General features: G+C 40.0%; 1 protein-coding gene across 1 annotated transcript; it reads left to right on the forward strand.

Annotated features, from left to right (window-relative positions):
- Positions 1–1,187: 1,187 nt before the first annotated feature.
- LOC136053430 (adenomatous polyposis coli protein-like) lies at positions 1,188–1,860 on the forward strand. Its single transcript, XM_065744135.1, is given in 1 exon segment — positions 1,188–1,860. A coding segment is annotated over 1 exon segment (582 nt). The 5' UTR covers positions 1,188–1,278.
- The last annotated feature ends 14,950 nt before the right edge of the window (positions 1,861–16,810 follow it).

The raw sequence follows: 16,810 nt of genomic DNA on the forward strand, positions 1-16,810 counted from the left end.
AAAGTACACACTACCTTCTGAAAAAAAAAATATCTATAATCGTAATTGAATAGATTTGCTCAGTCAAGAACTATATTTAAATCAAGATGATTGCTTTGGAAGTACTGTGCTTGCTCACTTATTATGGCTAGTGACTTGTCAATGGTTTACCTGGCTGGTTCAGCCTGGTTCCGCAACAATTGGAGCCCTGCAGACCCACACCCCAGGAAAGGGGAATGGGGAAAGGGAAAAAGGAAAAGGGAGATGGGCCTAGAAACAAAACCTATTCAAACTGGATTCCATATATTTTATATCTATTGTTCTTTCTGTTTTCTATAGTCATTAGTAATATAAAATATACTTAAGTTTAGATTAGCCAGCTTATAGGTTCATAGGTTCATTAGGTTGGAAAGGACCTACAAGATCATCTAGTCCAACAATCCTCCTATCACCATCCCTACCCACTGAACTACTAAATCAAATCCCTTAGCACCTCATCTAAACGCTTCTTGAACAGCGCTAGGGATGGTGCCTCAACCACCTCCCTAAGCAGGCCATTCCAGTGCCTGACCACTCTTGCAGAGAAAAAGTGTTTCCTCAAATCTAATCTAAATCTTCCCCGGCTCAACTTGTGGCCATTCTCTCTCGTCTTGTCATTATTTATCAGGGAGAAGAGGCCCACCCCCTCCTCACCACAACCCCCCTTCAGGAAGTGGTAGAGTGCAATAAGGTATCTTCTGAGCCTCCTCTTCTTCAGACTATACAATCCCAGCTCCCTCAGCCACTCCTCATAAGACTTGTGCTCCAGGCCCCTCACCAGTTTTGTTGCCCTTCTCTGAACATGCTCCAGGGCCTCAATGTCCTTCTTGTAGTGAGGGGCCCAAAACTGAACACAGTACTCGAGGTGCGGCCGTACCAGAGCTGAGTACAGGGGGATGATCACCTCCCTGCTCCTGCTGGCTATGCTATTTCTAATACAGGCCAGGATGCTGTTGGCCTTCTTGGCCACCTGGGCACACTGTTGGCTCATGTTAAGCCGAGCATCAACCAACACCCCCAGGTCCTTCTCCTCTCTACATTCTTCAAGCCATTCTGCCCCAAGCCTATAGCATTGTATGAGGTTATTATGGCCAAAGTGCAGGACCCGGCACTTGGCCTTATTGAACCTCAAGGTTCAATAAGGTTCAACCCAGAAGGCAGCTGGAGTATGAGGCAAGGCAAATCAGTGCTGCAATGGAATAACAATTGGGAACTTGTCAGGATATGGAGAAGCGAGCACAAGTCTGAGGGTAGCCCAGAATGGCTGCAGCTTCTTATGATCAGTTGTTAAAGCAAGTTGAGGCATTAAAGATGGAGAACTCCGACCTTCGACAAGAGCTAGAGGACAACTCAAATCATCTAACAAAACTGGAAACTGAGGCATCTAACATGAAGGAGGTGCTGAAACAGCTACAAGGAAGTATTGAAGAAGAGGCGATGGCATCATCTGGACAAACTGACTTACTGGAACGACTTAAAGAACTGAACTTGGAGAGTACCAGCTTTCCTGGAGTGAAGTTAAGGCCAAAGGTGTCTGTACGCTCATATGGGAGCTGAGAAGGGTTTGTGTCAAGCTGTTCAGGAGAGTGCAGTCTTGTTCCCATGGAATCATTTCCAAGAAGAGGATTTATGAATGGAAGCAGAGAAAGCACTGGTTATTTAGAAGAGCTTGAAAAAGAGAGATCTCTTTTACTTGCGGAACTTGAGAAGGAAGAGAAAGAAAAGGACTGGTATTATGCCCAGCTTCAGAACCTTACTAAAAGCATTGATAGTCTTCCCCTTACTGAAAATTTCTCCTTGCAAACAGATATGACCAGCTTGAGATGGAAGGGAACATTTTAACAACATAATTTAAATTTAAAAATTTCAGGGGAGATTTACATTTGATATAAGAAAAAGTTTTTATAATAAGACTAGTGAAGCACTGGAACAGGTTGCCCAAGGAAGTCATGAATGACCCCTCCCTGATGACATTCAAGGTCAAGCTGGCCCATACTCTGAGCTGTATTAGTTCCCAATCATTGCAGGGGAGATGGACTAGATGACCATTAATGGTCCCTTCCAGCTCAAATGAATCTATGATTCTATGACTCTATTTTATATACTGCATGAACTGTAAGTGTAAGCAATATACTGTACTAAACAGTCCCATTTAGATACACGAGTAATATCTAAAATCAAGGCTGAATACTCACTAATGGAGAAAAATTTTCAGGGCAGATACAGACATAACAATACATCCTGATAGCAAGAAAACCTTCATTACAGCTTTGCAAATCCCATATCCAGGAAGATAAGGACCACGTAATATATTAGAAGGTAGTTTGCAAAGATCTAGAGATTCCCCAGAAAATCTGACCTAAAACACTCTCCTTCCTGACTCAGAACTACTTAGTCAAATGTCTTTGACTACAAACTGAGAGGATTTTACTTGCTAAGAACCTATATTTTTAACAATGACTTCTAGAAAAAAAATCACTTCTGAGGGTGGAGTAAGATAAAGCATACTAACACTTATCACTGGATGGTGTAAGAACCCAGAATGATTTCTGGCTCAAAGCTTGTTCAGCAGCACCCATTCAAGACATAACCTGCTTGACAAGCTTTTGAAGTTAATGGTTAATTACCACAAACACAGTGGTAACAGGACAGACATTCTGTTCCTCTTGATAAACAAAATGAGGGCATCCCAATAGCTACTGTCACCATGACAAAGAGGACATAATGCCCCTGATAACCAGGATAGGCAGGAGTGCCCCTGGGAACCAGCTGCTGATGGAGAGGATAAAAACCTGAAGAATTCTGAGGAAGAATGGGTACCCCCTCTCTGCCAAACTGTAGGTGTGTAGGTCAACAAGACATCGCTGACCAACTTGCTGCCTCCCTGTGGACCAGTGAGATGTCACTGGATCCCTAGTGGCAACTATGAATAGCTTGTAAATCATTTGCTAGGACTTCTCTCTTTACTATTGCTAACTTCCCCATCTTCCCCTCTTTTCTTAGTAGCTTAGAATTTGTAATAAACCATTGGACAGCATTTGGCCTCATTTGTTGCCCAAATCATCCTCTGGGTATATATATGTCAAACCATTGCCTCCAATAATTGGATCACAACAGATGGTGAACTGCTTTGTCATAGTGAATCCTACATGCTATCACTACCCCAGTTGCACTTCCATCTGGTAACCTGATCACAGTTCTTTCACACAGAAAAAGAAACTATTGAGATGTCACTGCTGAAGTGTTCAATCACTGTATTAACATCTTTCCTGCTCTCAATAACCGTTTGTACTTTTTTGAGACAGTCCACGCTGATCATATTGTATGTTGCTTTGTGTCCAAACCATTCTTTTCTTTCTCTGGATCAAAGATGGCTTTCTGAGACATTTCTTGCAATAAGAGACTGAGTTATCCAGGAGGCAAGTGGTGGGTGTTGCCATGTGCCTGGCTAGTATCACTTTGTGGACAGTTTTACATTTGATACCATGTATTTGGAGCACTTAGCCTTCGAAAGGAAGCGCTCAAGAGGGTTTACTAGGGGAAGATCTGGCCTGTGATCAGATAACTCCAGCTTGGTATGGGAGATTAGGGGGTGATACCTCTGTATCCTCTGAATGCAAGATACAAGTGGGTGCCACCCTGCTCCCTCTTATCTGCTGGCAAGGCCCAGAAGATGGGAACAAAGGAGTTCCTGATGAGGAACACAAACCAGAATCTATCATTCCAAAGAAATCTGACTTGACCACTTTGGACTTATAAATTAAGGTGGTAAGAAGGGCCTCCCTACTCTCAGGCAGTTTGACACATCCTCCCAGCTTGGTGTCATCTGCAAACTTACTGAGGGTACACTCAATTCCCTCGTCTAGGTAAAGTCTAGTGCTAGTTTTCCTTAAAATAATAGAAATTTTGAAGTTATCTTGGTTTCATTTTAGTTAGAAGAATGATCCTAGTCAGCAGTGAGGAATAGTACTCATAGTTCACAATTTTCTTCATTAATGCCAGCAATAACATAGAATCATAGAAACAATCATAGAATCATAGAATCATAGAATCATAGAATCATAGAATCATAGAATCATAGAATCATAGAATGGCTTTGCTTTCACTGATCTCAAAAAATCATCTAGTTCCAAACCCCCTCCTTTGGGCAGTGTTGCCAGCCACTAAAACAGAAATTAAAGAGTTTTTTGTCTACTAGGACCCCCAAGTCTTTTTCCCCAGAGCTGCTCTCAAAGAGCTCTTCCTTCTGTCTGTACCTATATCTGGGATTGCCCTTAGTACAGCACTTCACACTTGGCCTTGTTGAACCTCATTAGTTTCACACTGGCCCACTTTTCAAGCTTGTTCAGGTCCCTTTCTATGGAATCTCTTCCTTTTATCATATCACTTGTATCTTTAACCTTGCTGTCAAACACAAACTTGCAGAGGATGCACTCAATCTCATAATCTATGTAGTTGATAAAGATGTTATGTTCAGTGTGGTATGAGATTTCATGCCATGATTTCAGCAGAGCATTTGACACCCTTTTCCACAGTATACTTAAAACAAAGTTGAGGAGGTGTGGAATAGAGTGGATGGTGAGGTGGTTTGAGAACTGGCTGACTGGTAGAGCTCAGAGGGTCGTGATCAGTGGTGCAGAGTTTGGTTGGAGGCTTGTAATTAGAGGTGTTCCTCAGGGATCAGTGGCAGGTCTGGCTCTGTTCAACATCTTCATCAGTGATGAGGGGATAGAGTCCGCTCTCAGCAAGTTTGCAGATGATACAAAGATGGGAGGAATGACTGACACATCAGAAGGCTGTGCTGCCATTCAACAAGACCTGTACAGGCTGGAGAGTTGGGCAGAGAGGAACCAGATGAGGTTTAACAAGAGTAAGTGTAGAGTCTTTCACACAGGGAGAAATAACCACATGCACCGGTACAGGCTGGGGGGTGACCTGCTGGAGAGGAGCTCTGAGGAGAGGGACCTGGGTGTCCTGATGGATGACAGGCTGGCCATGAGCCAGCAGTGTGCCCTGGTGGCCATGAAAACCAATGGAATCCTGGGGTGTATTAAAAAGAGCGTGGCCAGCAGATCAAGGGAAGTGATCCTCCCCCTCTATTCTGCCCTGGTGAGGTCTCATCTGGAGTACTGTGTCCAGTTCTGGGTTCCCCTACAAAAAAAGACAGGATCTCCTTGAAAGAGTCTAGTGGAGGGCCACAAAGATGATAAAGGACATGGAACACCTCCTTAATAAGGAAAGGTTGAGAGACCTGGGTCTGTTCAGCCTTGAAATAAGAAGACTCGGAGGGGATCTGATCCACATCTATAAATATCTAAGGAGCAGGAGGCAAAGGAGCAAGGTTGGACTCTTCTCTTCAGTGTGTGGTGATAGGACGAGGGGAAATGGCCACAAAATGAAGCAAAAGAAGTTCCGCACAGATATAAGTGGGAACGTCTCCACAGTGAGGGTGATGTAGCACTGGAACAGACTGCTCAGAGAGGTTGTGGAGTCTCCTCTGGAGACACTGAAGACCTGTCTGGACACCTACCTGTGCAATCTGGTCTAGGGAGCTGCTTTGGCAGGAGGGTTGGTCTCAGTGATCCCTGGAGGTCCCTTCCAACCCCTACAATTCTCTAATTCTGTGATTCTGAGAGTATAAAAGTTTAGAAACAGAATTTAAAACAAACAAACAACAAGTTACAGAAGGCACAACATAATCTTACTCCATTTAGTGAAATTACACTGTTACTACTTACAGAAAATAATGGAGTAATTTTTTTTGAGTTGGTTGAGAAGTAACAACTGACAGAGGAGACATAGTCTACCTCACTAAAAGAAATATGTATTACTTTGCAAACGAGATGGCCAGTCTGGTTAGGAAGTCTTAAAATTAGATAAAGTATGGGAAGGAGAGGGTTACTGAAACAGGGTAAATAAGCAATACATGTCTTGAGCTGTGATGTCAGGGGATGACAACAGCTGAAGAAATGCACTCAGAACATTTTAATGGAGGATACTTTGTACTTCTCCTGGGAAACTCACAGACTTAATTACTTCTCTTAAATGTCTGTACAAAAGGGATGCATTAGAGGGAATAAATAGGAAGAATTAGATATCTGTTTGCATTCACAGGGATGCAATACCAATGAAATTACAGAGACCTAAAGGGATAGTTCTGTCAACAGTTAATGGGCCAGTTCAGCTCTGTTCCATGACTAATGGGGCAGGGGACTCATGGACCCACACCCCCCAAAAGGGGAAAGGAGAAAAGGGAGAGGGCAAGGAGATGCACCCAAAGGCAAAACAGTGGCAACAATCTAAGGAGGAAAACTAATTTACTAAATAAGATATTGGAATGCAAAATAACACAATATAATACAATATAATTGGAATTGAAGCTAATAAATCAAAGTGAGAGAGAGTGCGTCTGAAACCAAAGGCCTTATGCTAAAGCTGAAGGCAAGACAGCTAGGGAACTTTCACTGCTAGGATGACCACCAAAAGAGGAAATCACGGGACATGTGTGCAGCTTTATCTTTCCCTCTGAGTGGAAAATGGGAACACAAAGTCCTCTGTCGTGTGTAGTTTCTACCTAGAAATTTGGCAGTCCACAGACTTGGACTATTACCTCTTTAAGTCCCAGTTCCTCACATGATGTTATGATGTGGAATACCAATAACAAAAATCATAAAACCATGACAAGTTCACATGACTGGAGTCTTTTTAGGAAAAGAATGGGACAGGAATGTGAAGTGATGGAGTTGTCCTTTACATTAGAGAACAACTGGAATATATAAAGCTTTCCCTTGGGTGGCTGAACAGTGAATCAAGAGCTTAAAGAACAACTAAAAGGCAGCTTAACACAGATGACAGTGTTGTGGGTGTTTATTACAACCCACTCAATCAAGATGAGGAAGTTTATGAGGTGTTCTACTGTGAGCTAAAAGTAGTCTTATGATCACAGGTAATGATTCTGGGGTAACTGAAGTGCTCATGGGGAACTTCAACAACCTGAGCATCTGCTGGAAAGATTTCCCAGCCGAACAGTCCAAGAGGCTCATTCAGAGGATTGATGATAGTCTTCTGACACATTGTTGAAGGAATCAACAAATGAATGGGTGCTGCTGGACCTTGTGCTAACAAATAAGGAAGGACTGATTGGAGATGTGAAAGTTGGCAATATCTGCAGTGACCATGGAAAGCCAGCATTACTTCATTCTAGTGCTGACTTTCTGGAGAATTGCTTTTCCTGTCACTCACAGTAAGAAACTTAATTTTATACATTTTGACATACAATTTCCATGAAGTGCCCACCTATCCCTAGAACTGCTATACATATGAAAATGTAATATTATACATGTGCTCTGTTAATATGAGGTTCTTCCATACAGGTCTTTGGTGGTTGTGAGGTTCCACAGGGAAGCGTTATCTATGCAAAAGGTAATGTTACTGTGTTCAGTTTTGGGCCCCTCACTACAAGAAGGACATTGAGGCCCTGGAGCGTGTTCAGAGAAGGGCAACTAAACTGGTGAGGGGTCTGGAGCACAAGTCTTATGAGGAGCGGCTGAGGGAGCTGGGATTGTTTAGTCTGAAGAAGAGGAGGCTCAGAGGAGACCTTATTGCACTCTACCACTTCTTGAAGAGGGGTTGTGGTGAGGAGGGGGTGGGCCTCTTCTCCCTGATAAATAGTGTCAGGACGAGAGGGAATGACCACAAGTTGTGCCGGGGAAGATTTAGATTAGATTTGAGGAAACATTTTTTCTCTGCAAGAGTGGTCAGGCACTGGAATGGCCTGCTTAGGGAGGTGGTTGAGGCACCATCCCTAGTGCTGTTCAAGAAGTGTTTAGATGAGGTGCTAAGGGATTTGATTTAGTAGTTCAGTGGGTAGGGATGGTGATAAGAGGATGATTGGACTAGATGATATTGTAGGTCCTTTCCAACCTAATGAACCTATGACCCTATGAACCTATGAACTGGCATGAACATTAATAACCAAGTCACGGACTCTGGAGCATGATGGAGAAATAACTTTTCCTGATTTTGAATTGAGAAACTTAGCATGCAGAAAAAAAGAAAAACTATATGGATTCTATCCATTGTATCATTCATATAATGTAACTAACAATCTCTAAAATCATGGCAGACTCTGAAATACACAATGACTACATTTCCTTAATAAGCCGTTCAATAGCCTCCGTTTCAACTGACACCATTTATCTGTCCACAGTCAAAAGACTATTGAATGTCTGCAATGGAAGATGGTATTTTTCACAAAACAACAATTCCAGGGTTAAGTGCTTCAGGCTAATATGTCCACATGCACCAGAATACCAGAAGAATTAATGCATAGATCTAAAAAAAAGTATTCTGCTCAACATTCTGAAATGCTGTACAGTTTGCAGGCACAGTTGTTTGCTCTGTTCAATACTTGTTTTATGAGTCCATAAACATTTCTGCAACAAGAGAAATCAATCCAAGAAACTGATCTAAGCAGCTGGTCAGTGTCCTTTTTGTCCTTCTCATTGTTCTTCCATCACAGCTGTAGGCATTTATCTACCAGCACCACTGCCAAAACCTCTGCAAAAGCTGTTTGATAGTCTGGTATTGGCATGAAAAACTGAGGCTGATTGTCAACAAAACATCAAATATGACTCAAAAAGCTGTAGTTCATTTGTAATGACTGCTGTCACAGTGCTGACCTTCAAATTGGTGAAGGCTAACTAATAAGAGATAGATCACAGGCAGCTGTGTACCCAGGGACTCTAAGATTTGCACCTGCTTCTGCCAGCTTGTAGGACAAAGTAACATGGAATCACAGAGAACACTGTAGGAAATAGTCTTGCCAGGTGATAACATAGGCTCATATAAACACCAGCATGGTAGCAGCATACCAACAAAATATATTTGAAGTAGCATCAGCTAGATGTGCCAGATGCAATCAGGCACTAAAATTTGTTTAATGTATTGTGAGACTGAAAAATCTGCATTTCTTCCAAGTATTAGTTTTTTGCACAACTTCTCAAATCACCTAAATGCTTTAGTATCACAAACCATTGTGATCCCAAAAGTAAAAAAACAAAAAAAAGAGTTCCTTTAAAATCTATTCAGAACTATTTTTTATATCCATTTTGGTCAGCCAGTACTTTGCTCAAACTAAATATTGTTCCATAAAGCAATGACCTTATCTTAAACGGAAATCTTCTAAAAGAAGAGAGTCACCAGCTAGAAGGTATTGCTATTCTGTATCAGTTAAGCTTTGCAATTAATAGCTTGTTTTTTTATCTTTAGTCTAAACATCTAGAACTGCTACCCTTTAATTTAGTGTATAAATCGATTTTACGCTGCTTTACCACACCTAATGAGCGTATTTGGATCTTTATCAATAAAAGCTAATGACTGAATGAAGATAGCTAATCAAATTAAAATAAATATATGAGATATTTATTTTATATCACTTTAAAAATACTATTGACATCATCTTTATGTGTGGAAAAAAAGATGGACTGTGCTTGTGTCTTGTTGATACCAACAGGCAAGACCTTCAGGCAAGAATTACTTTAAAGGTTATGCAAAGGTATTAGCAGATATACTAAATTTGTCAGACAAGGCAGTCATTCTACTTTGAGTAAAAAGCCTCATCATACATAAAACAATCACATCTTGTCCTTCTTTCTGTAAATTATGAGTATTGCTCATCCTAAGATAAAATCCTTGAGAAATACACTGTAACAGAATAGAGGGAGTTTTACCTATTTTAGCAGAACTTAAATGCACACCTTCAAAAACTATATGGAAGCATTAATTATTTTGGAATGTAAATGAAGAAAAACAAGATACTTTAGATGCTTTCACTGGGGAACAAGTAAACAAAATAAAGTAATATAACAACAGTAATCATTATTTTTTCCCTTCTTTTCACCTGAGAAAATCATATAACAGATACTTAAATAGGTCCATATTCTCCCACTGAAGAATGGTTCAGAATTATGTCTACGTAGTGAGAAACTCTTCAGTCCAGTATCTCTTAATCAAAATCAAAAAGGGCTATACTACTTTCATTACCATTGAACAATCATAAAAGAAATGGTATGTATATAGATTAGACAAAGACAGGGATAAATCTGCTTTTCTTTATTTTCGGAGTGAGTTATTACTATACTGTACTTTCTATCCAGTTCTCAATACACACCACTTATACAAAAGAAAACAATAGGTATTCTTAGTAAATGGTGTGGATAAAATTTACAGAAGCGAGTCTTTTGATTACGTTCCATTTTACTTCTGAGCTAAATGACTAATGTACCTTTTCTCCAAATCACAATGAGGAGAGTTTATTAAATACTTAATAGTTTGTACTGCACAGTGATTTAGTGGAAATCATTAAATACGCAGTAAAATTATGTGAACAAAAATAAATCAGGGGGAGGATTCAACACCACTAACATTTTAACTCTTAAGCATTTGTTTTTATTATGCTTGTATTGTTCATCAGTGAATCTCAAGTGATGATTAAAAAACAAAAACAATTAAAAGAACATTAAAAGAAACATTTACACACAAAAAATTGGAACCTATACTGAAAATAGTCAATTATATTTCGAGCTGAATTCTGTGTCCATAAGTACTCAACTGGAATGCAGTTCTCAGGATTAGATGACAATGCCTTCAGGCTGGAAATTATTAACACTTTGTAGATCAATTTTTTTTTTTAATCTGGTCCTTTAAACTAACTTGATTCCTTCCTCGTGACTAGCTTTCATGTAATCCAGTATGCCAGAATTAATCACACATATTTTCTTGATTCCCTGGTAAAATTTCACTCTCTATATATACACTTGAATCTTTTTTTCAGGATGGCAAAAAGAGGAATTTGAAGCACTTTTTTTTCCCACACAAACCACTGAACTAGTTATAGGAGTCATAAACCCCATTTTAAGTTGTAACTATACTGAGAGCAACCTGTGATACTGTTAGTGTTGTCTTCACTAGTAACTCAATAATTACATTCATGATAATAAATTAAGACATTTTACCTTAAAATTAACTGACTAGTCAGCTCTGCTGTTGACATCCATTCTCTCACTCTGTTGCTTCTCTGAACCTTTTAGAAGTGAAATCCTTTCTAAGATTTCAAAGTCACTGAACATTTGAATAATTTTACTACACCATATTATCATAGAACCATAGAATCATAGAATAACCTGGGTTGAAAAGGAACTCAAAGGTCATCTAGTTTCAACCACCTTGCCATGGGCAGGGTCACCAACCACTAGACCAGGCTGCCCAAAGCCATATCCAGCATTGCTTTGAATGTCTCCAGGAATAGGGCATCCACAACCTCTCTTGGCAACCTGTTCCAGTGCATCACCACCCTCTGAATTTAAAGCTTACACCTAACATCCAACCTAAATCTGCCCTGTCTTTGTTCAACAGCATTCCCCTTTGTCCTATTACTATCAACCCTTGTAAACAATCATTCTCCCTCCCATTTATATGCTCCCATCAAGTACTGAAAGGCCACAATAAGGTCTCCCTGGAGCCTTCTCCAAGCTAAACAAGCCCAGTTCTCTCAACCTTTACTCATAAAAGAGTACTCCAGCCCACTGATCATCTTAGTGGCCCTTGTCTAGACCCATTCCAATAACTCTGCATCTTTTTTGTGCTGGGGCCCCAGGCCTGGATGATGTAGTCCAGATGGAGTCTCACAAGAGCTGAGTAGAGGGGGACAATCACCTGGCTCTCCCTGCTGGGCCCCCTTTTTTAATACAGCCCAGGATATTGTTGGCCTTCTGGGCTGGAAGCACATACTGCTGCCTCATGCCCAGCTTCTCATCCACCAGGAACGCCAAGTCCTGGGGGGCATGCTTTCCAGGAGATCTTCCCTCAATCTACGTAAGTACCTGGGATTTCACTGACCAAAGCTCATTAGGTTCACACAGGCCCACTTCTCCAGCTTGTCCAGGTCCCTCTCAAAAGCTTCCCTTCCCTCCAGTGTATCAACTGCACCACTCAGCTTGATGTCATCTGCAAACTTGCTGTGGGTGCACTCTATTCCATCATCTGTGTCACTGATAAAGACATTGAAGGGCACCAGTCTCATGACTGACCCTTGGAGTACACCACTTATGACTGGTCTCCACCCATAGAACTGTTGATCACACATGGTTCAGTTTAAATGGAAAAGAAGAATGTGAAGAATATGTTCTGAGCTATGTATTTTCACATCCAACATCACATTCAGAATTTCATTGTAATCTCTATTCTCGTTCTTAATTATCATCATCCCAGGATGGAAGTTTTAACCTTACTTGTGATCCAGTCCTCAGAACTTTGCAGATCTAATCTCTCCCTGAATCGTGAAAGGAATTGGTGTTCCAGAAAAGTGCACCTCATGTTGAGATAGGAAGACCATCACATGCCAACAGCTTACAAAACTTACAGAGGGATATTGTCTTTCAGCTGACAACTAAATTCTCAATTCATATCTGAAATGAAATGATACCAGAAAAAGTTTCAGCTTAAAGTTCTAACTGGCATAAGAGCAGTGCTTTAAGTAATCAATAATTCCTTCTAATGGGGCACTAAAATTAAAAAAAAATTAATTTAGTCTGTACTCTAATGGCACAAAACATAACAAATCCATTTGTTATACACAGTTCCAGCTATTTTATCATTAGTTAATGGACAATCAAACCAAAAGGTAATATATGAATAAAGCTGGACATGAGCCAGCAGTGTGCCCTTGCAGCCCAGAAAGCCAACTTCATCCTTGTCTGCATCAAAAGTAGCTTGGCCAGCATATCAGGAGGTGATCCTGTCCCTGTATTCTGTGCTGGTGAGATCTCACCTGGAGGACTGTGTCCAGATGTGGAATCCTCAGTACAGGACAGACATGAACTTGTTGAAGCACATTCAGAGGAGGGTCACAAAAACAATTCAAGGGATGAAGCACCTCCCCTGTGAGGAGATGTTTTCAATGAGATAAGGCTCCAGGGAGACCAGAGAATGACCTTTCAGTATCTTTCAGTATCTAAAGGGGGGCTATACTATGATGGGCATGGACTGTTTAGCAGTGTCTGCTGTGAGAGGACAAGGAGAAATGGATTCAAAGGAGGGAGATTTAGACTGGACATAGGGAATATTTTTTTACAATACTTTAACAATAAGAGTGATGAGGCATTGGAACACTGGAACATGTTGCCCAGAGATGTAGAGGATGCCCTGTCTTTGGAGACACTCCAGATCAGTCTAGAGTCTTGACAGGATTCTGAGAAACGATCTAGATGTCTCAGTTCATGTCAGAAAAGTTGGACTAAATGACTTCTGGGCAACCCTTTCCAAGTAAAAAAGTTATATGATTCTATGATTTGAATATGAATTGAAATCTATTCAGAGATCTTCCCTTGGCTTCAGCAGAATTGATCTTTCAAGTAACTTTTCATCTTGGATTTAGATTTATGGTTAAGATTTTATCATTTTTCCTTTCCTTTATTAGGTAAAAATACATAGTTGAAAGAGATCCTAGGAGGTCAACAATTCATTATCTGCCAATGAATCTATTCCCCACAGATGGTCACTTAATGTACCCTAACATACCCTTGAGAAGAAGCTGCAATTATCTTTGATCATTTGATATCATTCACTGATACACTACAAAGCATGTTGGCCTAGAAGGCCAACATTATCCTGGGCTCCATCAAAAGTGGAGTGGACAGTAGGGTGAGAAAGATGATTGTCCATCACTACTCTGCCCTCATGATGCCCTGTATGGAGTACAGCTTGGGACCCTCATCTCAGGAAAGGTATGGAGCTGTTCAGTTCCATAGGAAGGCCATAAAGATGATCAAATTGCACCTCTCCTGTGAAGACATTCTGAGGGAGCTGGGCTTGTTTAGCTTGGAGAAGGCTCAGGAGAGATCTAACAGTGGCCTCTCACTACTTAAGGGTGCTCATAAGCAGGAGAGAACAACAGGTAGACAAGGGGGAATGGTTTTAAAGTAAAAGAGTGGAAATCTATGTTAAATTTTAGGAAGAAAATCTTTATTCAGAGGATATTTAGGCACTGGAACAAGTTGCCCATAAAATTTGCAGATGCCCCATCCCTGGGGTCTTCAAGACCAGGCTGGTGAGGCCCTGTGCAACCCGATCCAGTGCCAGATTTAGTGACTAGCAACCCTACCCACAGAAGAGGAGTTGAAACTAAATGAACTTTGAGGTCCTTTTCAACCCAAGGCATTCTATGATTCTGTGATTTTCATATAGATGTGTTGTTTATGTGTTTTTAATAAGGCTGCTATACACAGACTGTCCAAGTAAAAATCTTAAACACTAGTTTCTGAGGACAATGGTCAAATAGAGATAAAACAAAGGATATTAAAGGGTTAAGGGGCTTTGCAAATATAGATTTATATCAGTTGTGAAATAAAAACTATATATATATTTTTTTATGTGACAATATGGAAGTCACTGATAAATGGTTTGTGAGGTAAGAAAAGAACCAATAAAGGCATATATGTCTTTCCTAGGAGGTAGAATCCTGAATCACAAAAATTCACAAACACATTATTAGAGAACCGAGTTATTATCAATTTCCAAAATGATCTCCTGCATTCAGAGTTTTGGTAACATACACAGATTAATCACATTTTTAAAAAGAGCAAAATAAAAAAACAAAAGCTTAGAGTCCTGTGCCAGCCTCGCTAATGGTATTTGTTAGCTGCAGGACAAGAGACAACTGAAAAAAGTGGGAGATTTCAAAGATCAGTGTGTAAAGCAAAGGTAATTCAGGAGTATCTTATTTTGTTATTAATAGTTTTTGTTTCTTTAAATATAAATAAATATATATATATAACTTTTCCTCCAAGATCTCATGGATAATGGTCAAACAATTTTCTTTTATCAGCAAGACATCTATAAAATTATTCCAGCACTGTGTTTAAATAAGCTCATCTTTGGTTGGGAAAGCAAAATTGCTGTGGACATATGAGAGATAGAAAATGAACATTGATTTTTGTAAATAATTCTTCTAACAGGTAGGTTACTTTTATTTCATACCATGTGTAACCTTTTCATTCAGCAGAATTTAACATACCAGTATCTCAGCCCTGAGTCAGCAGATCACACAGCAATTGCTGAATTTTGGAACAGGATTAAATATTCTTCATTCATCAAATCTGAGCATTATTTTTTTCACTAAAGGAACAGTTTGTATTCTCTGTTGAACTGGAGACATGACAAGACCATGCTCAACAAATCTGTCTGTAAATATGTATGTAGATATGTATCTACAGATATCAACACAAACAAAGAATGTGTTAATCTACTTTATCATCATTAGTTAGGAATTATTAGAATAATGCATTTGAACTATAAAGTATCTTGGGAATAGGGCATATTTTAATTGTCTTTGTTTGACTATCTATTTTCCAACAAAGTTGTAGTACTTAAACTTACAATTGTTATTGCTAAAGTTACAATTGTTATTTCAGTTGACCAAACTCTCATTCTGAAGAGCAGAGTCACAGTGTTTGCCATGAGGGAAAGAATAAAGGTGAGAACTCTCACTGTAGCCTCTGAAATTAGAGCAAATGTCAAAATGTCTGTGCTGGTGATGCCCCACCTGGAGTATTGAATCCAGATGAGGAGTCCTCAGTACAGAGAGACATAGGCCTGTTTGAGTGCATCCAGAGAAGGGCCACAGAAACTATCCATATAATGGGACACCTCTCCTATGAGGACAGGCTGAGAGAGCTGGGGCCAACAGGCCTGGAGAAGAGAAGGTTCTGAGGTGACCTGATAGCAACTTTTCAGTATCTAACAGGAAGCTACAGGAAAGGAGACAGACTCTTCAGCAGTCTGTGGTAACAGAACAAGGGGAAAAGAATTCAAGGTCATTGAGGGTAGATTTAGGTTAAATACAAGAAAAAAGTATTTTAAAGTGAGGGTGGTGAGACACTGGAACAGATTGCCTAGTTGTTGATGCCTCGTCCCTGGAAGCTTACAGTGTGAGGCTGGAGAAAGCTCTGGGCAACCTGATCTAGCTGTGGTTTCCCTGTTCATTGCAGGGCAGTTGAACTAGATGGCCTTCAGAGGTCCCTTCCAACTCAAAGGGTTCTATGACTCTATAATCAGTAGAACTATGACTAGCATTAGCAAACAGTTGGCATCTCCATTCCTGATGACAATAAAACATTAAGTCTAACAGCTCACTGGCATGCAGTATGCACACTGTTGAAGTTATACTAGGATTGTTGATGAAGATCCAAGCTAAGCTTCTGAAAAGATATTCTAAACTCTGAAGTTTCAGAGAGGAATAAAAATATCTGAGAGCACATCTTATCAAGGACTTGTAGCAACAAAGATGACAAAAGTTAGAAAAATATTTTCATTACAAATCTCTGCCAAAGAATGTCAGACTGCTTAGAAGTGGGGGAGATACAAAATCAGCAGGAAACTGTGTTGACATTGTGTCCAAAATTTCTTCAGAACAGTGAAAAATAAGGGTTCAATTTGCTCAGCCATGTAGGGCGTGAGTGATATGATACTTCAGATTTAAAAACTGCTAGATGATATTACTATCAACCTAAACATCTTGAAATAATCTCTTGCTTGATGTTAAAACAATCAGTATGGCCATCTCATTGCATGGTAGACTATACTGGTTGCATTAGTATTGGGAACTCGTATAGTACTTTGAGGAAGAAGATCAATGTAAAAAGATTCCATATTCTTTACTACAGTATTCAACTACATTCAGAATGTAGTTTGCCTGTAATATTCAAAACATTTTGTAAATGTGAACTAGATAATC

Source organism: Cyrtonyx montezumae, unplaced genomic scaffold (genome assembly GCF_038088225.1).
Source record: "Cyrtonyx montezumae isolate F1298 unplaced genomic scaffold, pur_monq_1.0 scaffold_30, whole genome shotgun sequence".
Classification (NCBI taxonomy): domain Eukaryota; kingdom Metazoa; phylum Chordata; class Aves; order Galliformes; family Odontophoridae; genus Cyrtonyx; species Cyrtonyx montezumae.